Source organism: Caloenas nicobarica, chromosome 3 (assembly GCF_036013445.1).
Source record: "Caloenas nicobarica isolate bCalNic1 chromosome 3, bCalNic1.hap1, whole genome shotgun sequence".
NCBI lineage: Eukaryota > Metazoa > Chordata > Aves > Columbiformes > Columbidae > Caloenas > Caloenas nicobarica.
This window is the reverse complement of record NC_088247.1, coordinates 101,036,093-101,064,027: the sequence shown is the minus strand read 5'-3', so window position 1 is coordinate 101,064,027 and position 27,935 is coordinate 101,036,093. Positions and strand designations below refer to the sequence as shown.

Below are 27,935 nucleotides of genomic sequence, written 5' to 3'. Positions count from 1 at the left end.
ACATGGGACACCCATATACATGCCACGCATGGTCTTAAATGCACAAAAATCAAAAAGCATATTAAAAGTTGCATCTTCTTTTATTTATTTGCTGCTTCAACAGGTAATTTCTCTACAATCCAGGTTTTTAGTTTTTCTATTTCAGTTCTGTTTAACTCATGATGAAGGTTTGGAAAAGTATGAAGTGATGCTGATACTCCCAGTGACTTTAACATCTTGTTGGTCTCTTCACCCCATGAGTAGAGAACTAGTTCATCAGCAGTTCCGTGACACTGAAATAATTCTGGAAGAACACTTTCATTTTTCTTCAAAGCCTAGATGGAAAAGAAACAGTCATGACACATCACTAAGACTTTTAAAAGAATAGTTACAATTACACGGTGACAATTTACATAGCATTTAATTTATTAACCTGCCTTTTAGTGGTGATATTGTACTATCTCTACAAAAGCAAACAAGGAAATATCACTGGAAAAAACCTGCACTTCAAATTCCTATGTGCTAACACTTGACAAATGATACGGTTTACTTTAAGGTCTATATCCCTCTCCAAATAAGCGAAATATAAAAAGTCATGACAGCAGATGGAGCCCATGAGTATTATAATTCACCACAAATTTTCAAAGAATAGCTACACTTACATGAACTCTCTAACAACCAAGGACAACTTGCAAAGCATTTCATTTGTTAATCTGCCTTCTAGGCCGAGTTACTTTGAATAAAGTAATTGTACTGTCTGTGCAAAAAATCAACAAAACATTATGTAAGGACAGCTTTAAAGCTTCACTTCCCTAATACTCTGCTTACCAATTTCCAGGAAATGTCATAAGTTTAGAATATTAATCAGTTGCCTCAGATGAATAAGCATGCTGTACTCAATTTTAATCATCATGTTTTTCTTTTAGCTAAGCAGTTTTTCTATAAAGTCTACCACACACTCACCTGGTAAACAGCAGAGTCTTTACTGAGAAAACTAGACAAAGCAAAGACTCCTGCCAGATCTTGATGAAACCTATACGCTAAATGCATAGCCATTCCGCCTCCCATCGAAAAGCCTCCTAGGATGCAACAAAAGAAACAAAGATTGGATTTTGCTGTATGTCTTTGTAACCCAGCATACAATTTAATTTCATGTTCAGATTTGTTCATTTTATACATAATGCAATAAAAATAATCTCGAGTAACATAAAGGTTACAGTGTTCTTAAAGCAAAGCATGATTCAATTAAGAAGCTGCAGAGCTAAAGTACTGCTGAACATTCATTACTGAGGAAAAAAAAAAAAAGAGCCAAAATGCCATTACTTCAGATGGCATTCATCTATGGTCCCTACCAGGTAGCTGAACACTGTGGCCATATATTCTCTGACATTAACAAAGCAAAACTCTATGAATGGATAATTCTCACTTTTTTTAATTCAACTTATTTTTTCTGCTAGGCTAGTAGCATTCGCACGCAAAAGATCTGTATCACCACTGTACATAATCAATGAACATTCACCACACTAGACTAGTACACAGTTGCACCTTAGGATAGATAATAAATATGGAAAAATCGTAACGTACCCCACCTGAGCTCTAACAGGACTCTGAACTAATGGCCTTTTGTGTTCCATACACCTCTTCAGCTGCACTTACTCCTTATGTGAGATAATTCCTCAGGCGTGATTTTTCACAACAAATGCTTGTTCATTATGAAGGAAACCCAGACTACCGCATCGCTTCACAAGGACACAGTACATAGGCTGTTATATCGACTCTATCCAGATAAGGACTAGAGTGAAGAATGACCGGCTGCTGAAACCTCTTGTGGCACAGAGGTGGCAACCAGCAGAAAGGCCATGACTGCAGCTCTGCCTAGAGTAGCGTTAGCATCCAGGGTACCAGTGATAGTTTTGGTTTGTGCCAGGTAGTTTACTGGTGTTTCTTAGTTGCAAAATTCTGAGCCCAGACCTTTTCACGAAAAAGACATGAAATTAGAGATTGAAGAAGAAACGCAAAAATAGCAAACAATGTACCAAACCATTTCAACTTGTTATCTTCTGAAGCAACTAAAATGAGACTCCAAAATGGGAACAGCTCTTTTGCCAGGGCTACGTGAGCCCTCCGGGTTGCTGCAGAAGTTTGACCCGGCTGCTGAACAAAACCATGCCAGGAAGCATCCAAACTGAGCCCAGTGACACTCTGCAACTGCGGTGCTTTGCTGGATCCTGGGGCCACACAGGACATCCCTGGCCCACACAAACTCAAGTATTTTTATGTTATGCTGCATGTCATAAACATTAGTTTGGTCACAGTGAGACTGTTCCAAATGGAGAATCCTCTTCCAGCAAGTCCCAACAGGTCTGAGGCCCTTCTAGCTCCATCCTGTGTTATGACTGGAAGATTTGGTAGGATTTGTGTCGGAAATTCTCCTGAAAACACTAGACTAATCTAGACATGAAGTATTTTCCTTCCTTCCTTCCTTCCTTCCTCCCTCCTTCCCATCATAGAATCATAGATGCATTTTGGTTGGAAGAGACCTCAGGATCATCAAGTCCAACCATAACCTAACCTAACTCTAGCATTAAACTGTGTCCCTAAGAACCTTGTCTAAACCCCTTTTAAACACCTCCAGGGATGGTGACTCAACCACTTCCCTGGGCAGCCTGTTCCAATGCCCGACAACCCCTTCCGTGAATTATTTTTTCCTAATATCCAATCTAAACCTCTCCTGGTGCAACTTGAGCCCATTTCCTCTTGTCCCATCACTTGCTACTTGGGAGAAGAGCCCAACACCCTCCATGCTCCAACCTCCTTTCAGGTAGTTGCAGACAGCGATCAGGTCTCCCCTCAGCCTTCTTTTCTCCAGGCTGAACAGCCCCAGTTCCCTCAGCTGCTCCTCCTAAGACTGACTTCATTCCTTCCTTTTCTTCCCTTTTCTTTTTTTCTCTTTCTTTCTCTTTCTTTCTCTCATACTTTTTTTAAAATTATTTATTTCTCATGACTCTCTGATTGGAATTTCAACTGAATTCTTTCTACTTTACTGTCACCGTGTAGCCTTAAGACATGATCATAACCAAAGGTGGTAACTGCAGGTTCCTGACTCACAGAGCTTGGATCTGAGAAAGAGCAAGACCACAAAATATAGAAGACCAGAGTCTTGCTTTCCTTTTTCAAACACAGTCCTTAATCAAATTAGGAGAGCTGTGTCCCCAAACTAGAAGATATACCTGGGATCCCCTAGGTATGCACCCAGAGGGCTGATAATACCCTGATATTTATCTTTGGTAAATAAAGCCAGGACCTGCTGTTTGCCCTACAAATCAATCTTTAACCAGTTCAAAGTTAAATGTACTATGCCTAAGTGCCCAGTGGCATTTCAGAAGCAAAGGTAGTTGAGCAAAACTAGGAATTAATGTGGGTAAACAGGTTCAGAGCACACCTTAAAACCTCAGACAGCCCACATGACTTGAAATTTTGAATAAACTTGTCTTCACAAAAATAAAAATATTGAGAATAGTCCTGCAAGGCTCTCATATGCATCAATACTTCCGACCAGACAGATTCTCATCACATGGAAAAGAATTCTACAACAACAACAACAAAAATATACATTGCACAAGTGTCATAGTAACCACAAAAATTCAACACCACTGACCCCACATTCACAGAGAGAGAAAAATACAGCCTTCTGAGAAAGTATATAAAATACAACAGCTCCACTAAGTTGCTATGGAAACAACATCATTTTGTGCTGAAGTTTCCTTTATTCTCTTCTGTGACATCTGACAATTTACTTCTTCATTTCCTTTTGGTCATTCTGAATGATGCTGTCACCTCCAAACCAAAGAAGTAGCACTTATACTCTAAGAGACCATTGTGCATTTGCTTACGAATAAATACAGTTATACTTTGTCCACATATAAAATGAAGTCCGTTTTAAGTATTTTAGAACACGGGAAAAAAAAAGCTGCATTGAAAAATCATTACTAGTTTGTAAATGATTTAATCTAAAATTTTGTACCCAGTTAGTCACAATCTGGCAACATTATCTGCAATTACTCACCAGCAGTCTTTGACAATGCAGTCACCTTCTGTTTAGAAGACTATTAGGTAATGGTTCTTTCATGTGGCTCATACTACTATGAGAAAATGTAATACAAAGGACTAGTTCTTTCAATTTGGGTTTTCCAGGGGAAAACCTGAAGTTTACCACTTAATACCGCAACCATCTCTGAGTAAATGCTGTATGGTAAATGCTTCCAACAGAACAATTTGCATAAGCATTTGTAGTTGGAGACAATTTTTTTCTGTTAGAAGAATTATTTTGGTATAAGTGTAAATTTGACATAACATGTAAGAGACATGCTCAGTCAAGAACTTTTATAAGAATTCAAATTTTGGATTAAGGAAAAAAAAGAGGCGGGTACACATATTACACAAAAAAAATGTATGAAGTGACAGTCAGAATGTAAGCAAAACAGAAAAGCACAAGTTTGCTTATGTACACCAATGACCTCAGCATAAAGAATACGTAAATGTCACAGCATTGCTAAGCAGATTGTGTCATGAGTGTTAATCCAGATCAAAAATGACACAGCAACATTTCAACCTTAGATGGGCAGAACATAGCAAGCCCTTCACTTGAGACCAGTCTATTTCCAAGAAGTACAAATGCTGTGCTTAAAAGTGCAGAGTTTGCCAATAGGTTTCACATAACAAGTACGTTCATTTTCCGCTTTTCCCCTTACACCTATTTTAAGAGATCTGTGATTAATGTTTAAAAACGGTTAAAAAGTATTGGCACTGCAATCATTAAGATATCAGTTCAGGAAAGCATCTAACTACTTGCATTAACTTTCCTGCCTTACAAAGGAGGTTTACAAACAGGCTAAAAGGTAAGCACATCGAAAATGGATTCAAGTAAAGCACTTTTCTTTCAATCGCAAAAAAACTTCCCTCGAGTACGCATTTATGACCTCAAATCTGCTTCTGTGTAGTGCTGGTTTTGAGGCAAGGCCTCTTTGCAGTGAGAAACAAGCTGCTTATAACTTGTTTTGCTAATTGAGAAAGATCTGTTGAAATTCCAGGATCATCACACTTCCCAATTAAAGCATTTGAATCAGAAGGAAACTCACATGCAATACTTTACTAAAAACAAAACATGCTTTGTGGGAATATCTTCTGTAACTATGTTAAGGTTACCCCAGCCATACGAAGATGTAACACAGTGAACAAAGATGGAATTTCTCATATGTAATTTATTCCTGCTTGAATAAAAACCAGAAACCCTCATCACAGCTGACAATTTTCAGGGACAAAACCTTCTTTCCAGAGCTCGTAAATGGCCTTAGGAGCCTTCTAAATATCAAAATGTTTGTATAAAAGCTCAAGCTCACTTCCACTAAAGATCTTGATTTATTTTAATTTGCTCCTCATTTATATCTGTCTGAAATGATAATCTGGTCCATGATGACACTTCAACATTATATCAAGTTCAGGAAACCAAATATTTACCTACTGTCTATCTTCAGCTTTATTCATTTCTTTGTACTTGTTCTAAGAATGTTCGAGTTTGTACCTAAGAAAATAACAAACTTTATTATCTAGCACAAAGGTTTCTTTATTTAGTCTCTCTCTTATGCCCCGTATACAAGACAGAATGCTAGAAACTCTGCCTTCTCCTCCGTGCTCCAATTTAATCCCCATAATGACCTATTCCTGAGTTCAGAAAGCTCTTTAGGTTTTAATTCTTCTTTATAGAAAAAAATACCTCTCTAACAAACACATGTTTGACATTGCTGATTGCTTCCTGAGTCATACAGATCGGACTGTAAAATGCCATAGTCAATTTGTTATAGATAATCATTATGGACTTAGGAAACAAGGAACCAGATCACTTCTTTGGTCTTTCCAGTATAATTTTTAAAAGCGATCAAAGCTGAAACTAGAAATCACACTAGAAAATCACAGCCATAGAAAACAAATTTTAGTTATTAATCACATTTACTGCAAGAATCCTGCCATCTGCACTGAGTGCAGATCTTCTGCTCCTTGCAGAGACAGACCTTGAGCTCTTCTCACATGAGTTTGAGTGGCAGAAGCAGAAACTGCTTCATTACAGCACAGAACCAACAAAGGAACAAGAGGAGCTAAGCCCCAGACTTTGATGAGATAAAGATTCAGATTTGTGTGTAGGTATGGGTTTGGGGGTGCTTATTTTAAGCAATATTTCTTCACTAGTTTCTCTCTAGCAGTTGTTCTTAATCTTTCCTGTATTTCTTCAAATTTGTCAGTACAGCTTTGCTAACAAAGTGGCAAGAGATGAATGCTCCACATACAGTGCAAGGAGAGAGAAAGACTCTTCTGCTGTATGAAGCTACACCATCACAGTTAGAAATTGTCTTTGCCCATTCTGTTTTAATCCCAATACATTACATACTCTTGCCTCATTCTCTTTCCATTCTCTCAGCATTTTTAATTCTCAATTTCTCCTTTCTTTAGATATTTTAACTGAGAGTTACTTTAATCTGGTTTTTATCGGGAATTTTTCCCTAAAGCTACATTTCAGTTTACTTTCCACTCTCCCTAGGGCTTTCTGTGATTTACCTTCAGTTAAAGGCAACAGCTAAACTTTGTTCTACATATCATCTGTGAAGAAGCTGACTTTCAACCTTCCTTTTTCATACATGAATGAAAGTATTACATACATTTAACAGTGCTCATATATGAATAACAGCGGAGAGTACAAATGCCAGTGGAACAGCAAATTCCCTTCTCCACAGAACTCCCTGAATATTGCTCCTGTGCAAGTGCTCAAACATGTACTTTTTCCCAAGTGAGTTTCCTCACAGCAGCGATTTTCTCCTTTTAATCTATCCACGAAACTTCACTAACCACTAACTCTACACACCAGCAGAACTGCACTGCATGGTTTCCACCCTTAATAGCTTTTTTATTCTGTTGTTACTCAGTAACCCAGAGCCTTCACAAGAACAAAGGCAACTTCCCTTGACTGGCCACTTCCTCTTGTTAGGAATATGAATCAATTTGCTGCCCAACCTTCTAACCAGTCAAAACACATTTCGAAATGCATATTTAAATGGTACAAGTTTTACTGCTTTCTTGTAAAAACAAATATACAATAGTTTCTAATGTATCAACTCGCAGTAAAATCAGAACCAGTTACAATTTTCAACTGATACAGGTAACAGAGGGGAACCCAACGTGTGTACCTAAGGAATCATAATTTTTGGTACTAAAAGGAAAATAAAAACCATGAAAAGTCTCAAATCAATTTTTACTAAGATGCTACTCTACCCAATCTATGGCTTGCTTTACTTATCTATGTATTTTCTTGTTTATTTCTGAGGACAACAGCACAGCCCTGCTGCAACACTTACCTGTCATTTTTACAGTCAGCATAACCGCGAAACGTGGAAAAGGGAAGAGAATAAATTACTCTTTATGCTCATGGCATTCATGATTTTAAACTGAATCACAGAAAAGAAACTAGAATATAGGCTCTCCAAAGTGAAGAACACTGAAGCACAAAACCAGGCTGCCTTTGAAAGCTGTGAACCTTCCACTAATGGAAATCTCCAGAACAAGTCAGAAAAGCAATGGTAAGAATTTGCCTAAGTAGAACTAAACCTGCACTGACACATGAAGATGGTTTAGCGAATGTTGTTACGCCTCACTCTTCTATGATCCTGTAGGTATGACTGTGAAGTACATACAGGTTAATGTGCACCCTGTGGCAAGTCTACACATGACTCTCAAGCTAAAAGCCCATCCCATCAATTTTGGACTGAATTCAGGCATTTATTAAAGATGAGTAAGCACATGTTTTCAACAGATTTTCTACTAAGGCTGAAAAGATCAGAATTCAATTAGTTTTATAATTCTTTTCTTCCCAAAGACATCATCTGATGATAATATGCGATGACAATATCACGACTGAATTATTTTTGGTTTTACTGCTGTGAGCCTTATTTACTCCTAATCTTCACTATCATTTGCTAAGCCTGTCAATCACTATGCAGACTGAAACCGAGAATATGCTACCTCTCAAAGACCTTCATTTCTAAATACATTAATACAGACACCATCAACAGCAGGGAAACAAAGTGACAAGTGGTGGATCCTACTCTCTGCTTAAAGTTATTAGCATTTGTACCTCCTACTGAATGAGTGACAGCAAAAGACTTAGAAGCCAAAGACATACTCAGGATTTTCGAATGAAATGGAACACGTCTTGTTAAGTGTCTCTTGCTTCCACACCAGGAGGTAAAAAGAGTAGTAGAGACCCAAAAGAAAAATAAATGGCCCATTCAGGTGCAAACGCACTGAAAATTAATATGTTTGCTGGTATTATGGGGGAGATGGACTAACAGTACTGCTTTGAGCCCAGCATTTCATAGGCATAATTTAGAGAAACCACAAAGCCACATAATAGGTGCTGCAGAAAGAAATTTCATTTGAATTGCAGTGATAAATGACAATATAAACCCATGAATTTACTCTGTCAGAGCAAGGCAGTAAGTGCCTCTAAATGAAAGGCAACATTTTCCTAATAAAGACAGAAGATACTAGATAGGATGAGTGACAGCAAAAGGCTTAAAAGCCAAATACATAAAATACCAATATTGTAGGTGAAGTAGTCTGCCCAACATTTTAACAATTTATTGTTGATTTTTGTTTATCTTCCCATATTTGCAGAATCCTCTTTCTCCGGGATGTCAAAGCCAAGATATTTCCTCCCCATCCCATTCTCACACACACTGAGAGAGACGGAAATGCTAATATTTACAAGAAGCACAGAGCTTTCATGTTACTTCCACCATGGTTCAGTAGCTTTGTAAGAAGTCTAGCAATAAACAAAAAGTGGTTGTGTGTCTTATGTTATTGTTACAGTACAAGGGGTCAGGAATCATGCATGTGTTTTTTGGCATACAGTCAAATCTACAGGACTGTTATGGAAAGTTTATTTTCACTGGCTGCTTACACAAGTGACTACAGGTGGCAGACACCAATATGCTTGGATCAGCATTTCTGTGATACACAAAAAGTGACCTGTAAAAGTAAGAAAGTAGTGCTAAATTAAGAACAAAAAAGAGAACAAAAAGACTGCCTTTCACTGAAGCACAGCTGACTACAGTGAGCACTATCGGAATGTTCTAAACGTGACACGGATTATTCTCTCAAGAGCTTCTAACATATTTTTCAAGAAGATTGTTGAAATCTTTTACAATTTCCACATAAGAGGAGTTATTTTATAGTGCACTATCACTATGGAAGCAGCTAATAAAAAACCAACAAAACCAACAAACACCAGACAAAAAAACACCATAAGAAAACAAAGCGAAACCACTACCACCTGAAAAACCAACTCAGCTTTAAATAGAAAAAGAAATTATTGTCCCACATCTTAAAATGTGGCTGTTGGCTTGTGGTAATTTAGCAATGAATGCAGGCATTTATAAAGAAGGAATACATTCATTTTTTAAGAAGGGATGCTATCAAAGCTCCAATTGTCAGAATTTGACTAATTTTATCGTCCTCTTTTATCTCCAAAGTCAATATAAACCTACTTACAGGATTATGTGCAATAAGTGTTTTGGCCAGGAAGACCAGTCAGAGTAACTCAACAGGAATGTTTGGCTAAAAAGTGACTTCCATTATCAAATTCTGGGAATGATATAACTATTTTTGAGTAATTATATATTGCATTCAGTCTCCCCTTCTTCCCTCAAGGTCAGGGGAAATAAACCGTAATGAACAAGAACTCCACTTCCTTCAAAAGACTTCTGTATAAGCAGTAAAGCAACTCATCAGGAAACAGTAATGGGTGGATGAGTCATGCACTACTGTGTGCTGGTTGTTACACTGAACTGATAGGGAGGTTTTAATAATAGACTCTACCTCCAGTGAATTAAGTAATTCTTCAGTAGATTCACAGAGTAGCTGTTAAAAACATGGCTGCGCCCCTATTTTTCTTGATATAGAAAAAGAGAAGAGGAATTGCACAAACTTGTCTCCATCCCCAGCTTGCGAATTCTGCCCCACAAGCAGCTACTTGTGGACTTTAGAGCTAACCGTGCTACCGAAACAAACAGCACAGGATATAATTTCTTTCAGAAGTAATGACCTTACTGTACCCACAATCTTAAGCCTTGTGGAAAGTTTGAATAGCTCCAGAAAGAGAATCATCCCCCAGAACACCAGGTGTTGGTTCGGCTTCTCATTTTCCACTGCCTCCCCTCTCTTCCCACTCGCTCTCCTTTGCACGGTGCTCCCTCAGATCTTGCCTTCTCATCCCACACCTCTGAGCTGTCAGCAGCTGCCCACCTTCCTGCTTGCCCAACACCTCGCTTGCCCTCATCTAACAATATCTGACACTCATCCTCAGCCTGTAATTTCTAGTCTGTTATTCCATATAAAACCATAACCTTCAATCTTGTTACCCTCCTCATAGTAATTTTGTTTTCTTTCCACTCATTAAAACTCCCACTCATTACAAAACACAGTCCCACAACTCAGTTCTCCTTAACCCTTTAACAACCTTTTCATTCCCTGTAACTATCTCTTCATGCAACTGCTCTGCTCTCTTGGCTTCTGTGACCTACCTGAAAAGGCCCCCACTGCTCTTCACAGACTCCCAAGTCATCCAGTCTCTTCTCTCAACTATTTTGTCTCTACTTCCCATAATAAGGTACATCCCAGTATCCCCATTATGGATATCCAACATGACTCAACACAACTGAATGCACAGAGGAAACATTCATAGCAAAACTTCACCATGGTTTCCTCTAGTTGTCTTATTTTTCCCTTCACCTCAAGAAAGGTGCCTTCTCCAACTCAATCATAGCAGCAGTCACAAATCCACTGTTTGCTCCCCACCTGTTACCTCAAGCCTCTTCTTGTACCAGATGGAAATTCCTGACATTTTCAAAGAGAAATCTAAAAAGATCTGATAGGACTTAGTTTGACATTCTAAGCAAGTGACCATATCTTCCATTATCTCCTGTACACCAATCTCTCCCAAACTCAGAAAAATTTCAGGCCACCCATTTTTCCTTTTTCAGTGAACGCTGGAGTTTGGTGCAGACATACTGACTATATCTTCATAATCAAACCTTAGCCTCTTCTCTTTTGATCAAAAATATTATGAAGCTACCAGGTGCCTTTACAGAATTCCTAATTTCCTGTAAGAAACAATGCCAGAAGATGGACAATTGTTTGCACAAAGTCCCATCTAAAACAACTAAGAATGTCACATTAGGCTGACTCTGACTGATACTAAACCCCATCTTTATGCACAGAAACCCTGCAAGATCCATAAGTTTCATTCTCCACTGGACCACACACTGGTTAATCATCAAAACCAGTGCAAAGAAGGCACAAAGTTCTTCTAGGATAATAGTTAATCTTGTGCAGCCACAAGTGACACAATTCATTTTCCACTGGCAAATTTCTTATGCATCCATGTGGGTCCCCTTCTGCACTTTGGATGGAGCTAATTCAGGTCTGCCTTATTTTGCTTGTTGCACAAATATTAGATCCAGCTGTGAGGACAAAGACATGTAGTCTCTGTCACAGAGGCAAGGAAACAGTGCCTTGCTCTGGAAGCCTGAAATCAAAGCTCTCAAGAGTGAGAAAATAAGTACAATTATTTCTGATTTACAGATGAGGAATGCAAACAGAGAGATGGGGACTTCCAAAGAACCTACAGGCTGAAACAATCGGCACATACCAACTTCCTTACTCTGCTTATGACTCGTAAAACAAATTTCATATTCCAGTCTTACTATCTCTAATTTTGAAGGCTACAGAGAAAGGAGAAAATCCTAGTAACGAGTCGGATCTGTACGCAGAACATCTCCCAGCTCACTCTACAGAAAGGCACCTGCGCTTCTTCAGCTGTTTCCAAGCCAGCAGGTATAACACAGGAGAGACAGATCAAAGAGCCTGTGCTGACAGCCATCCAAAACAATGCATTCTGCAGCCAGGGCAACTAGCCAGAAAAAGAAAGTAAACAGAGGCCTTCAAAGAGCAACATGGGGCTGGACCAAGAAAACCTGCAGGCTCAATGGTAGTGGTCCACCATGCAGGATTCTGATGGCATGACTTAGTCAGCCATAGATTTATAAGTTCCCACATTAAGAGGTTTTCCCCCAAACTGAAATAGTTTGTGGTCTAGGAATGGGACAGGGAGCCAAGGACTTGTGAATTCTCATTCTCTCTCTGACACAGGCTACTCCATTGCCTTCAACTCCTGTGCCTCAACATCCCACTATGTCACAGAAGTACTGTGAAAGTTACTGGTGATTAGTGGAAACTAAGAAGGACAGGAAGATAGACACATATGAGCTACAACACCTAATATTTCATTTATTATCAAGTGCAAATCTTTAGTGATGGATAACAGGCAAATTTTTTTCCCTATGAATTAACTTAACCCAAACTGATTAGAGCAGTAAGGAAAAGCTCATGCTTATTTATATGCCACATCTCCACTCTCTAAAATACAAGTAATTTTGGGAAAGTATGCTTTTCCATTCTTGAAAAGCGCTAAAAGGAAACAGTAAAAATTTGTACTTTTGAAAGTATAACACTGCTCACTCTGTATTTTAAATAACGATTACAAGTGACTATTTACAATAAAAACAGTTTTAAGTTACATTTTTGAGGACACTGCTTACAGTTACCCACATTCCCCACCTGATACAAGTTTTCATAAAGATTCCGTATTCTTGAGGATTGGCTGCTGAAGAGGCTGTTCAGCGGTTGCAAGGCATACTCATGAGCTTTGCAGATGGAGTATAATAAATTAAAGTAGATTATCTCTTAGCAATTAAAAACCATTAAAATAAACACATTAGTAAGTCTCTCTTACCTACTAGTATCCTATTCTTTGCAATGCCATTTTTAATCTCCTCATTGATCACGTCCGTAAGAGCCCGGCACATGGAATCAATACTTTCAATGTGTTCTGGACAGTCATTAGAGATCTTATACCTGTCAAACCACACAGTGGACATGGCACCTTTCAGAGGTGTATATGGCCTGCAGTGGTGGAATGGAAGAAAACAGATCATTAACCAAACGTAAGATCAAAAGCCTTCAGCATACCTGATAAATAAAAACAATACAGTATCTCTCCAGTAAAGGAGAGAAGGAACCTCTTTCAGGTCTAACTCAATTTACATCCAGTCACATTGCATTTCCTTGCATTCAAAACACTGGCCTTCGAGAATGAAGACAGTATTTGGAAGCTATGTGAAATGCAAGTTTCAGTCAGTTCAATGTCAAGGTTCGTCAGGTCAGCTAAACACTTCAAATCTTAACCCTGTCAAGATGTTCTTAATCCTAAGCAAAGTTAGGGATGAAGTCCACCTTGGAATATGACAAACTGAAGTAACTGCTAAACAAGACAGATTTGCAGGACTTCATGGGATTTAGTTGTCTCATTCTTGTCGAAATTGACAGGAGATAGGTATTATGAACCTCTAGGTATTCCTTCTGTTGATTTTTCTTTTGTTAAATAAATATAGCCATCCTCACCTTAATGGGGCAGGTACCTCATAAAAATAACTGAAAGAAATGGTGCACAGACACAAATTAGAGACATGATACTCCCCCCCCGCCGCCATAATTGTGTTGTCAGATTAATATTTTCAATGGTCTAACATGCTGCCCAAACCTCAGATAAGCAAGAAAGCTACAATTCAAAGCAGCCTTTTCTTTGTTTTTAAATAAAGAAGATGAATAGAGCCATGAAATCCCAAGAAAGGTGATCTAATTGCCTTGCAATGGCTCTATAATTTAACACCAAACATACTGCTATGAGATCAATGCTTCATCTCAAAAGCAAGCCCCCTAAAATCCTAAATTGCAATGTTTAATCAGGGGGCATATTTTTCATTTTACTTAAGCTCAGATGGGCTCACATCAGATTACGATCATTGCTTACAAACAGACAGGCTTTGACAAATTTGGCTGGATGGGAATCCACTGAAAAAGCTAACACTGACTTCTGTGCTCTCTCTGGATTTTTTTTTTTCAGTACTAGCATGAAACAAAAACACAACTAACCTAAAATGAGAAAGTCACTATTTCAATTATTCTTAATGGAGGAACAAATTCTGCCTTTATTAATACCAGAGAGGCTTCACATACATAAATGGCTATTTCTAAACCAGAAATGCTGCCACTACCAGGAGCATACAAGAGCAATATTCTATTCACACAAGTTGAAAATGAGAGAACAGATTTTCTTCATTACTTAATTCAAAACAAACCACATATATAAGCACCAGAATCAACTTTTTTTTTTAATTAGCCCTTACTTGTCTATTAAAAGGCACCTACTAGATTAAAGGAAGTTCAGTGGAAATATTTTGTACACTCAACAAACTAAAGCTACGTTTAAAAAATATTTAAATGCTTTTGCTATTTTTTTTGTTTTCTTGCTTTAACTTCTCCTTAGTGCTACCACTGTCTCCAGGATTTTTCCCAAATGAATTGATCAACACCTAAGAATAAAAGATTACAAATCTCTAATTCGCAAGTCTTCCAAATGCTAAGAGGAGACATTCTGCTCAAAAATATCAACAAGTGAACCAGTGGAGTTTCAGGAAGTCACTTGGGCAAGCAGCATTTAATTCACGGTTTAGTTTCTTTAGATCTTTTGGACTTTGAGATCAACCCTGGTTAAAATGCTTAGCAGTCAGAATGCTTTATTTTCTAGTAAAACCAGACTACCTTGTATTTGTGTGAGAAAAGATGTGTAAGGATTTAGGATTATTCCAGCACATTGATGAAGGATTTCCAGGGAATGAAGATGCATATTTGTATTACATTACAGAAATTTACATCTACATTACAGAAATACTAAAACAGGCTTCCCCACGACTGAAAAACAGAATCATACAATTTATAAACAGGCCAAAATCCACTATGAGATTATAATACTTGATCAAATGCCAAAACTCAGGACTTGTACCTGCTGTCTTTGAAATTTTTCAATGAGATAGATGAAAGGCTAATGTGTTTTAAGTCCACAGCAGAAGACCCCCAAGCAAATGGACAAGGTGCTTTCAGCTGTCTCAAAAACATCCTTGCAACCACTCTTGATTTCTCAGAAATGCATTAAAAATAACCTTTACATAAAGATGAGAAGTAAGATTCTTCTAATGGTTCACCCAACTGGCACATCTGTTTTAGTCATTCACCTTGTTCCTTAAATAAATCCCTTTATTAGCTGGCACACTACAACTCAGACATTACCACGGTAAACAAATATGTTTGGCATGGAACCATCTGTACAGCTCCAAGAATACAGCACAAATTTTTTTCGTGCAATTAAACCACAAAAGAAAAAAATTTTTAAAAAATTCCGTACATTACAGTGACACAAGAGCAAAGAAATATAGAGTGGAGTGAGAATTCCATCCAGCAATATCAGCGTGGTCAGTTAAGAACAATGTCAGATCCAACGGTCAGCTTTAAGTTTGGATTTTTTGCTTTCCTAAGCGAAAACAAAACTTTTAACATTAGTCCCAATGATTCTTTCTTCTGTGCTCCACTTTCTTTATTGTCTTTTAACAATGATACTAAAAATATAACTCCATGCCTCTAAAACGTGTGCTATTGAAACTTGGAATGAAAATATACAGCCGTCCAAGTTGTATGTGGGGTTTTTTTGTTTCTGTTTGTTTAGTTTTAAAAGGAGTGCATGTTTTTGTTTTGCTTGCTCTGGAGCACTCAAAAGATCAAATCTGTATAAGAAGAATCAAGAACCCTCTCTCTTGAATACATCGGACTTCCAAACTTGTATTCATTTTTAAGAGACATTTGAAACACAATTTCTACAAATTGAACTAACTCTTAACATTTAAAAATAAAGACAAAAGAAGACATGCTAATATCAAACAGCATTTAGGAAACTGCAGGCACCTAGAAGAAAAGAATCTTTAAAATGCTTCCCAACATCCTCAAATCACTCTAGACCATGTTTTCCGATTACTTTGTAGGTCTTATTTTTTTAGGGTGTGCATGTATCGACAGTTGTTTTCTCACACATACACTTCTTACACGAGACTGCAGTTTCAGGGTGATCCTACATATAATATTTGTACATCTTACAAGAAAAATATATCCTGCAATATCTCTGTATTTCTCATCCTTTCAATCCTTCAAACTTATTCAAATAGAAGTAATTTTTCATGAAGTGAAGATAGGTTAGCTTCTGTTAATGTGAGTTGTGTAACAATGAGGAAAATAAAATGAAAGCAGGAAGCAGTAACACCATCTCTTTCCACCTTCCTGGAGCGCACATTATATAGTCTGGACCCATCTCTTCTCAGTTAGGAGGCACAGAGTCACATGTGACGTTGTAATGTTGTCTCTTGGAAGTCTACGCATCAAGAAAATCTACAGAGAATACTCCTAGACTCCTTAAGTTCTAGAAACAAGTTTGACTCTCTTAAAGCTGACGTCAGGTTTTTCCAATGAAAGCAAAGTTACTCTCCAGTCCCAAATTCTCTACTAGCATCTCACTGCTGATACTTGTATACTGCAATAGAAAATCTGGTTCATAATTCTGCTTTTTAATTCCCACTGTCTGCTTGAAGCAGAAACTGAATTTTAAAAGAAAGAGTGGGAGAAGGCACCAAATCTACCTATTCAAATCAGAAGTGTAATTCAAATCTCTAGTCCAAGGTATATCCTGCCTTAAAACTGAGGTTCAACACGTCTTAGCAAGGAAGCAGTATGGTAACATAGTATAAAATGTGTCAGAAATCTAAATAGAAATAAATAACTTGGAAATATACTTAAAAAATAAATATAAAAAAAGGTAGGCAAGAGTCACCTCCATGAGGAGTCATTTCAGGCTGCGCCTGTTCACTCAAACACATGCAAATGCTTTTGATAAGAGTTGTTCTGGATGTAGCCTGCCTGAAATGGGAGCTAACCAAGCCAGTACACAATGGTTACCTGAGGAAATAATATGCTGACAACTTTTTTTACTTTGGACAAATCTTACTCATTCAAGACGAAGCTGCAATAGAAGCTGACATAAAACTCAGCAGGTCAAATTCCGAGTTTGTTTCTGTTGTTTTGTTGAGTTGCATTTTTATTTTTGGTTTGGTTTGGTTTTGGTGGGGGGTGTGGGTGTAAGTTGTGGGGATTTGTACTAATCAGAGAAATGGCGATAACTTTATGGTTGTGAAGACTGTAAATGAGTTTTTACAGACACTGCTGGTTTCTCAGCAACCAGCTAATAGTGGCTACTTCATTAATTCACTGAAAGAAAATGGCAAGAGGTAAACCAGGGTCAAATCTGAAGCAGTTCTCCATTACAGGGTTTGAAAGACACTCTTGGATTCAGTGGTACCTTTCACAAGCTGGTGGCAAATAACACTGAGGATGGATGAAAGGCACCAGCTAAGCAGAGACACCCCTGAAAAGATTGTAAAGCAAGAGCACAGGATGACACAGAATCCCACAACTGCTTGCTGGAGGGGCCATATAAAAACCACTGTCTCCAGTTCTTCTGTATTGGAAAACAGTTGAGAGAAGAAAAATGAGAGGATGTCCAAGAGCGCCATGTAGTTAAAGGGATTAGAAATCCAAGGTTATTGCCACCATGTTCTACTTTGTTTTCCCGAAGCATGACTAAAGTATCTCTGACAAGTATTTATTGCATTCCACATGGTATTTAGTATATGATGTAAGCATTGCATGTATGCATATTGATATGTTTTCCTCACCTAGTGCAAGTGGAGAAATAAAAGGAAAATAAGTAGTTCATCCAAGCGTGCTTCTGTCATTATTATGCAAAATATCTTGAAATTTCTACTTGCAGGAGGAGATGAAAGAACCATCCCATGACACCAACCAAGCCCCTTTCCATTGGTACCTCAAGCCTCAACCTCTAAAAAGATCTCTTTGTGTTAAATTTATGAATGAGGTTAGGGCTTACAAAAGTGAAGGATTAATAATGTTTGCTTGAGCCAAACCTCATCCGATAGGCACCGCGCACGCTCCCCGATGCCAATCCACCTCTAGCCTGAGCTGCAGTACCCCCACTGCTTTTTCTAGTCCCAGGTCTCTTGTGAGGAGAGGCTGCCAAGGCAGCTGGATGGTGCCAAACCGTCTGGTGGTTTTGTGAGAGAGCCAAAGGGGGACTACGATGAGATGAAACTCATTTCCACCACCAGCCCAGCAAAGATGTGAATTGAGGGGAAAGGATGGAGTACCAGGCCATATAACGGTGAGCAGCCCTTCCCAGCCACATACTTAGAGACAAGGGAAATTAGAACAAATTGATAAGGGGAAGAGGGGGGGAAACAAAAAAACCAAACCAAAACAAAACAAAAAAACCCCAACCAAACAAAACCCAAACACCACCAAAACCAGACAACAAATTCTGGATGGAGACTTATTTGCCACAGAAAGGTATGTTAAGTGAATGTCAGAAAGATCCACGAAATAGCCCAAGAAGTATTTATAGTTTACTTCAACTTGCTAAAGAGAAGGACTGTCAGAATTGAATGCCAGACAACGCAAAGAATCTTTGACCTAGATTTTTTAAGGGAATTATAGAAGGTAAGGTATACTTATTAAAACAAGTGGAGCCTAAATGGTTTTAACTTCACCACGTTAGCTCCTGCAATGCCAATTTAAACTATCGCTTTCTATTAAAAAAAAAAAAGGTTAAATTGGGTGGTATTCAGTTCTGATTTAGAAACTCAATAGAAACCTAATGTTTAAGTCACAGTTGTAGCAGCTGAAACAGTATTTAAAGCTGTAGCCATCCTGACCCAAATAAAAAAGGAAAAAGGAAACCCATTCCTTTAAAACTATTACTGTAGACGTGGCTTTAGGGATTGCATCAGCTACTAGGGCTACAATTTGAGCTGGTTTTTTTTTTTTAATTAAATATATAAATTAGTGTTATAAGGGAAATAGAATTTTGTTGTGTTTAGCAAGTTGAATCTATGTACTGAAGCACTAATCTTGAAAGAAAGCGAGATAAATGAACAACCTACGAGAAACAAGTTCTCATTTTTAAGTATCCCAGTTGAATGCATTACAGAGAAAAAAATAAAACCTCTCTGAGCATAGTCTAAAAATTTTCATTTGTAAAGCAAAACTTGCATGCCCCAGCTACATGCATTTTACTTCCAAACATATTCCAAATTCAGGTGCCAGTACTCTCACTACATCATAGTGAGACTTCAAATCCATTTTTCCCTTTTTTATCTAAGCATGTTTTTTATCAAGCATTTTACTTTGAAATTTTGCAAGTTTTTCTTTTTTAGTAGGAAACTGCACTATTTAAATTCTGTTATTTTTGCTCAGGTACCAAACACTTATGAGACTCATAGGACTTTCCAAAGTGATGGGGGATGAGTGTGACAAAATGCTGCAAACACTTATCTGTCCAGGGGATGTCTGGCGATCATTCTGTAGACCAAGGGTGTCAAACTCATTTTCACCAGGGGCCACATCAGCCTCACAGTTGCCTTCAAAGGGCCAAATGTAATTTTAGGACTGTATAAATGTAGGAAGTAGAAAAGGACGTGAAAATGAGTTTGACACCACTGCTCTACACAGACCCTCCACATTACAGAAATAATTAAATGTTTTTTAAAAATGGGTGACTTTTTACAGAGACCTATAAAGAATAGAAAAAAGTGTTACAAAACGTAGCTCAGTAACATTCTAATGCTTTTACCTGTAAAATGGAAGTATCCTCTCTAGTGTTTGCTGAAATCAAGGCTAATGAAGCCAGAGAACATGTTTTAGAATTCTTCTAGATTATATGCTGCACTGGTTTTCCAAAATAATTTTCAAACATATTGACTCTTGAATCAAAACATCTCTGAACCTCTGACATTGCAGTAAATGAAAAATACATATATTTTAGTTCCTGAGATAAAACCTAAACAAAACCTAAACATAAACTCCATTCAACCTCCACAAAGAAAAAAAGAAGAATTTTCAACACTTTGTTCAAAAATGTGAATTCTGCTTTTCAGAACTCTGTTTGATAGACGTGAAGAATGTATAAGGCCGAATCTATAGATCCGCAGAATTATATCCATCAAAAACGTGAAGAGGTGTTCCTGACCTGCAGTTCATCCTGCCAAAGCCTCTAACATTGCAGTTATATCATCAAACCTGCTTTTACTGGCATAACTACTTTGCCAGAGAGCATTGAATGTGTATGTGGTAAGCTATGCTGGAAAGGACAGGAGTTTACAGAGTATGAACTCCATCCACATTAACAGTATTTTGCCAGAAGAGCATATTAGCCAAGCAATCCTAGTATGGTCTCGCCTAACTTTAAGCTTTTCCTTGATTTCATCATCTGTGTAAAAACCCGCTGGCAAGCTCTGCACTCTGCTCCAGTAACCGACAACGCGGCGGCAGGTTGTGCCACCACAGAGGCTCTCGCTCCCATCAGCACAGCTTTCCACCAGAATATCACTCTGTCTCTATTTGATCAAAGACTGGATCAGAACCTTCAGCAGCAGATCTACACACCTGTAGCCATCTACCTATAGGTCTCATTATGAAGGATGCTGAATTCCCCTGTTGGTGCCAGAAGCATTTGGAAATCTTAACAAAACATACCTACATGCACGCATACACAAAATCAGATCATCTATATCAGTTCCTAATGCAGATATAATTATTTTAATGTCTGTCATTCAAGTTTGGATGTTCTAGGCCCTGTTTTTCCTTTCTGTGGAAGAAAGGAGAGCAACTATTATAAATGTTTCAAAAAGCACAATGTGTTTTGGACTTGAATACCACGACAACATAAAATAGGTCTGTAAAGGCTTCTGTAATTTCAGTTTCAACCAATAACATATATCTTCACAAACTTCACTTCAGCATTGCTGCAAACAGTGGCAAAGATTATTGTACTTAAGGGCATCTGGTTTATTTCAGTATGTCAGCTAATGGTGCTTATCAGCTGTACACTAATGTTCCCAAGCACACTTTATATTGACAGTCAAAGACAAACAGTGTGGGTATTTTTTATTCTTTGAATCTACAGCTTTTCAGTTTTGCTAAAAACCACTTTTGAATCAACTCATGCATGACCTCTACATGCTCTAGAGAAGAACACGAGTAACCTCGACTAAAAAAAGTAAGAGACAGTGGAGCTGTTTTCTCTCATCTCTTAATTACAATGGTATTTTGCTCCCCATCTGTTTACCAAAGTACTGAGATCCAAAGTCTTAAGACAACAACAAATGCCCCATAAACACCACTCATTTGAGTCAGGAGATCTTGCTGGTTAATAATTATGCATAGTTTACATCTGCAACTAGCCAAAGAAACCAAAACAACTGAGAAAAGGATTTGGACCCAGAAGAGCAGCGCAATGGAAGAGTGAAGGACTGGCCTAACAGATGTGGTCTGTGGTGCTCTGGCTGCGTGTAACATGTGAAGAAAGATCGTTCCATAAGGAAGCAAATACTCCTGCATTTTTCCAGTACCTGCTGTGTTGACAGGGAAGAAATGGAGCCATCAGCATGTGTGATGTGCCACTGATAACTCTAGCCATCACTTTAGCCTGTCACCAGTGAAGTAATGAGTACATTATTTACAGAAAATCATATTCACTACCTACTAACCCAAAACACACTGCTTCAAAGACTTCCACACACAGGCTTGAGTTTTCTGTAACACAGTGAGTACATTCACACTGCAATCTCTCAACTGGTTTTCCTGCCTAAGTAGATCATAAAAATACATGGTCAAGGAAAGTTTTTTTCACGTATTAGTGAGTGCCAGACAAAATCTGCTATTATACTTGTTTATACCCTCCGAGATTTTTTTTTTCTGACTTTCAAACCTCTGTACCTCGAAAGTCCGTGTAGAATGTCACAATTTCCTTTTCCTTTCAGCATTCATCTACACTTATGTACAAATTCAGAAAGAAACTTAAGCCCCATTACCGTTCAAGGAAACATTTTCCTAACTTAGAGCCACAGACACCTTAAAATGAATTTATATTATGAAAAATTAAACATTTCTGAAATATAAGGCCATGTCTTTATGTAGCTAAATACGGAAGTAGGTGTCCAACTTTTGGCCTTTAGGTTTGACTTCATTAACTTCCAAATTCTGAGGGGTAAATATTTTTATTTCTGGTCTACCACTGAACACACAGTGTCATTTAATAACGAGATTTGTGCCTACAGTGAATATTGAACATGATTCTCTTTGAAACAGTTGAGTCAGGATTCAAACTAGAAGGAATGTTAATTTTCAACTCCCAGTCCTTTCTCTAGCAGCTGAAGATCTTTCACATCTTACCTGCCAAAAAGACTAACCACTTTCAGAACTGAAACTTGTCATTAAATACAAGAGAATATTTTAGTTGTTAATTTATGGAAGTCAATATAGGTAGGATTGTGATTGAGAACATGGCTCTACAATGTCATTACAACACACATTGGAGTCTCTTCTTCTATCAAGGAGATGGAAAGATACTATAAGGATAATACCTGAATTTGAATTACAGACTGTGACTTCTGTGAAGTATTAACCATTTAGAGCCTTAACCACTTAAAATCATAGTCCCTGGGCAGCAACACACTGTTGAACTCCAGTTTTGCCAAAAAACATATACATGAGAAAGGAGGAGGAAGTGTTATGAAAGTCTGTACTAATATTCACAAATGTGTTTTACAGTATTGGAATAGAGTAATTTAATCCTACAGTTAAAATATTTTAAACAATACCTGGTAGGAGCCGTTGGGTAAATTACTTTTATATGTTGGAAAGCCATGTCTTGATTTAAAATTTGTTTTATCCATGTTCTTGCTCCTTGGCCAGTATCACCTGTATCACACAGAAGATTACAACACAAATTATCCTGTTCATTTAGTAAGAAAACTATACAATGTCCAATATATTTGTACCAGATTGCCCTAATTTCTAAATCACAAAATTAATCCTCAAAAATGCTAAAAAAAGAACCTTCTAGAATAACCTCAATCCCCTTTCCAAGCAAGATGGACTCAAAACTTCCTAGAAACAGACCACTTCAGAGACCTCACAGCATAAGTTTAATAAATATTTTACTACATCCAATGGCTTAAGTATCTCCTAAACAGGCACAAGGCCTTACCTCTTACTTGCAACTTACCTTATTTGTTGATAACAGTGATAAACAAAAAATACTGATAAGCATCTTCAAAAGTGAGATAAAGTGCCTGCTACCCTTACAAAAGATACCTGCTTTTACTGTAAAATTTTATGTTAACTCACTTCAAAACCTAGTCAAGAGCAATAAAAAGTGTCTTCACATTTAATTATGCTAACATCACACATAGGCTTTAAGAGAAGTATTAGTGAGACACCACCAATGTTTTATAGAAGCACTAAAGAGATGAGTTTGGGTTAAAACATCTGGCAGGCTCCCCAAAAACCTTAATCCCACAGTTCTGTTGGAAAGCTGGTTGAGATCCGAGTCTCCATGTGTTTTTTCCTACTCTCATCAACTCACCCTACAGTCAAAACCCCTGCAGACTGAAGTGCTATAAACAGATATTCGGAATGAATCCTTATGTAGACAGCACATGTTCCTTTCAAGCAATTATACATATATACAACAGACAGTTTCTAGAGCTTGTCTTTGCATCACTGATATCTTCAACCATAACTTCATTGCTACCTCTCTGAACAGCATGCACACACGGCTCTCCAGTAAGAGTGAAAAAACACTTTGATTTTGAGGAAACTGTCCCATCAAGGAGTATAGTTTGTGGTAGGCAGTAATACAACACATAACAATGTTCAACCTAAAAATTTGTTGGGGATTCAGCAAACTGGAATTTCACTGCTGCCACTCAGGCCATAGCACCTTAGTCTTGTTTGAAGTTGAGGCTCCCACATGTTATCAACTGAAACTGCTAATCTGAGCTATCAGTATTCTCTATTATTTTATCTCAAATCAGTCAGGTTAACTTTAGAACTCACTCTATTCTTCATAGTAAGATGGCCAAACCACAACTAAAAATATCACTGCCCTAAGCCAGGCTTACTGCCACATTACGTGTGTTCATCTGAACAATGCCACATGAATATACCAATTTATTGTTACAATGATTATAATTCCCCAATAGAGAAGATTTGTTCTTGCTTTAGCACTCAAAAAAAACATCAGTGGTTTTTATTTACACATACAATTAATGCATCTTCAGAATTAAAATGGAAGGCAAAAGGATTCAAATCCAGCATTTTTTTTTTCTGTTGAGCATGGGTGGCATAACTGTGAAGTTCCTTCTGTTTGACCTAAACAGTCGAAGTGACAAATAAGCAACAGGGCCACAAAACTGACACAAATTTTACTCTGTGCTACATTAAAGTTAAAGCTACATCTTTAACTGGATACTTCAGAACACAGTCCCACATGCACCTTGCCTATGTGAGTAGCAAGGCCTGAAGTCCAAACACACCTCTGATTCTTAACAGATGCTCCGGGGTTTCCTCAGGGTTGCTGTCACGTAATTTATGTACACCACATCTTAAGGAGGCTTGAATAAATATTTGGTTTTCTATACACTCCTCTTTCAATTAGAAAGCAGAAGCCTAGGCTTTTCAAGTACGTGCACAAGACCAATCCTCAGGTAGGTCAACCTAAGCAACTATCTGAATGCTAACAGAATTGGGACTGACTTAGGTCTTTACAAACTCCTTAATGGTACAGGACACATATTTAATTATTTATTTGCATTTCTTAAGCTTTGCCAAGATCAGCAGAAGCACTTGCAGTTAACGAAGCTAGTTTATCCATGAAAAATTCACAGAAAACTCATTAAGTAAGAGAAAATTTAACTATGGCCTTCTGTCCAGAATCTCCACAGTCCAAATGCTCTGCAACCATTGTGAGCACTTGGACACAGAGGTAACATTTTGACATGGTAAGAACAGACTTTGGAGGTGGAGGAAGAAAGAGAAAAGATTGTGACACCAAACAAAACCCAAAGGCCTTCTGAAAGGTTTGCATTTCAGGCTGTTCTTAGATTTTTAGCATTTTATGTTCTCCTGAACACTACTAAAAAGCAGCAAACAATGCACAGATAGTTCTGCTTTTCGTCTGTTTCCAAATCTGAAATAGACCAATGGAAGAAACAGTATCTTCCCCTCACCAAGTAAAATATTAATTATTTTCCCTTCAAATATAGCTTGAATTTCCAAATTTTCTTTCTGTGCAAAGTTTAAACTTAAAAACATGTAACGTGCATGTTACAACATTGGTACAAACTGGAACACAGGAGGTTCCACTTAAATTTGAGAAGAAACTTATTCACGGTGAGGGTGACAGGACAGCGGAACAGGCTGCCCAGGGAGGTTGTGGAGTCTCCTTCTCTGGAGACATTCAAAACTCGTCTGGACGCCTTCCTGTGTAACCTCTTCTGGGTGTTCCTGCTCCGACGGGGGGATTGGACTAGATGATCTTTCGAGGTCCCTTCCAATCCCTAACATTCTGTGATTCTGTGAAAGCTGTAAACCTAAGTCTAAAAAATTATTATACATTTGTTATAACCATTTGCCTCCTCTGTTGAGCTACCAAACAGATCGTCTACCTGAATGTGATGTACAGTACCAGGAACGTTCTAGTATTTTTCTATAGTATTTTGCATTTACATTAGCCGATTGTTACAATTTGTCTGGAGCAAGCATTATGAACAAAATGGATTCATGCCATTTGCCTGCCACTTCCCATCATAAGCACTGTACAGAAGGTACCAATTCAGGTTTACAGGCCAGCCCACAGCAACAGCACTGTGGCTACTGCTGGTTTAAATTGTATTCTGTGGAACTGCTAAGCAAAACCAAATAAAAGCACGCTCGTACTTTCCTGCTGCAAACATTATGAATAAAATCATATCAAAAAATGAAAAATTGTAGACTATTTAACCACATGTGGAATCAACCTCTAACCATAATCTTCCCTTACTTCTCCACCATGGGAGAAAATTATTTCCTCAGGCATTAAAACGTTAAGTGTTAACAAGAGGGCTGAACACGTTATGAACTCTCACTTTCATTCTTTAAGTCACAGAATTTGAGAAAAGCAAAATTAAACTAGATTATGAAAATGAAACTAATTTAATAAGCATGTACATATTTTTTAAACTAAACAGAAGCATCGGCTAAAAGCAAAACTACGAGAAAGACACTGAAAGAGTTGAGCACGTTGCAACGTCCACACGGACAGCTCAATACAAGCGATTCCCAAGGCCCTGATCTTGTAAAGACCTATGATTACTGTGTGGGGTTTTTTGTTTGGTCGGTTTGGTTTCTTTGCTTTTTTTGTGAAGTCCTGTGGACTTTGTCGTTGTTATTTAGCAGGTCAGAAATATCCTTGAAGGAAAAGGCCCAGTAAAACACACCCCCACTCCCCCTCACCCTCGGACTGGTCACTAAGGCAGGTCACTCCCTGCTGCAGGTGCTGGCCATGGAGCCAGCGCGGACACGGCTGGGAGCCTTCTGAACCGACAGAAGTCACTCTGTTAACACCGGCTTTTAAAAGGTGTCAACAATACTCTCGGTCTGACCCCAAAAACGCCGTTTTAATCACGAAAATCATCCTTTGCACACGGCTGCGCTTTGAGTGGATGAATTAGGACAACACCTTCTGGAACACGTCTGCTCTCATGGCGAAGCAAACCAGGCTGGTGTATAACAGCACCGGCCCCAAAACACGTCCCACGGACCCACCTCAGGCCCGGGAGAGCCCAGCCCAGGCACACGCCCCACGCTGTGCCCGCAGGGGGCTGCTCCTTCCCGGCCAGCGCTGTCCCCAGGGGAGGCCGCAGCCGCGGGGACACACACACCTCACGCCCCTTCACCTCACACCCTGACCCTCGCCCTCCAGCCCGGCGGCTGCCGTGGCGGCGGGCCCGTCCCGCCGAGCCCCCACGCAGCACCGGGGCGCCGCGGACTGAGGGGACCGGCCCTGCCCCGTCCTCCGCCGCGCTCCCGGGAGGGCCCCGCCGCGCAGGAGGAGGCGGCGAGGCGGCGGCAGCCACCCCGGCCCCGCGGTCGGAGGGAAGGAGGGCGGCCTCCCCTGGGCAGCGCCCCTGTGGCCTTTCCCAGCGGGCAGCGACGCCCGCCGAGCCCCTGCCCCGCGCCCCGGGGTAGCAGGGGAGAGAAGCGGGGGGAAAGCAGCCACCTGAGCCGTGCAGGAAGATGAGGGAGGCGGTGTGCCTGCCCGCGGGGGACACCACGCTCCTCCGCAGCGCTGCGGGTGCAGCCATGCCCGCCGATCTCCTCCGCCGCCGCCTCCTCCCCGCCCGGCGCTGCCGGCAGCGCGGCCACCGCGCCGGCGCAGAGGCGGCTCCGCTGCCGGGCCGGGAGGGCCGCGGCGGCTTGCCCGGTGCGTTGCGTTGTGGTGGCCGTGGAGCTGTGGCCCTGTCACCGCGGCCTTGGTGGCTTTTGCTGAACTGATCGTGGAATCACAGAATGTCCTGGGTTGGAAGGGACCCACAAGGATCACCGAGTCCAACTCCTGTCCCTGCACATGACAACCCCACAGTTCACACCATGTGTCTGAGGGTGTTGTTCAGTCCCTTCTTGAACACTGTCAGGCTTGGGGCCCTGACACCTCCCTGGGGAGCCTGTTCCAGTGTCCAGCACCCTCTGGGTGAAGAACCCTTTCCTCATGCCCAACCTAAACCTCCCCTGGCACATCTTCCTGCCACACTGATGTAGGAGCACAAGGAGCAGTAGGGCGATAGGAGCTTTCTTTTGCATTTTTGAGTGACTTAACACACTGTCAAAGTCATAAGACTTTTTTTTTTTTTTTTTTTTTTTTTTCCCCTAGTAATGTGTCGATTAACCACCTGCCTTGGTGCTTTGAGGTCTGCGGCAGTGGAACAAAGATGACCAGGCATAAGCTCCGCGACTGCCGT

At 39.4% G+C, this 27,935-nt stretch overlaps 1 protein-coding gene across 1 annotated transcript; it reads right to left on the bottom strand.

The window, feature by feature from the left end:
• Window positions 1–61: 61 nt before the first annotated feature.
• On the bottom strand, window positions 62–27,347 carry LYPLAL1 (lysophospholipase like 1). The gene is made up of 5 exons (XM_065631895.1): window positions 27,197–27,347; window positions 22,755–22,854; window positions 12,878–13,047; window positions 943–1,058; window positions 62–314 (listed from the first exon to the last, which is right to left on the bottom strand). Exons 1-5 carry the CDS (start codon window positions 27,279–27,281, stop codon window positions 81–83), a joined length of 705 nt encoding a protein of 234 aa, XP_065487967.1. The 5' UTR covers window positions 27,282–27,347; the 3' UTR covers window positions 62–80.
• Between the last annotated feature and the right edge of the window lie 588 nt (window positions 27,348–27,935).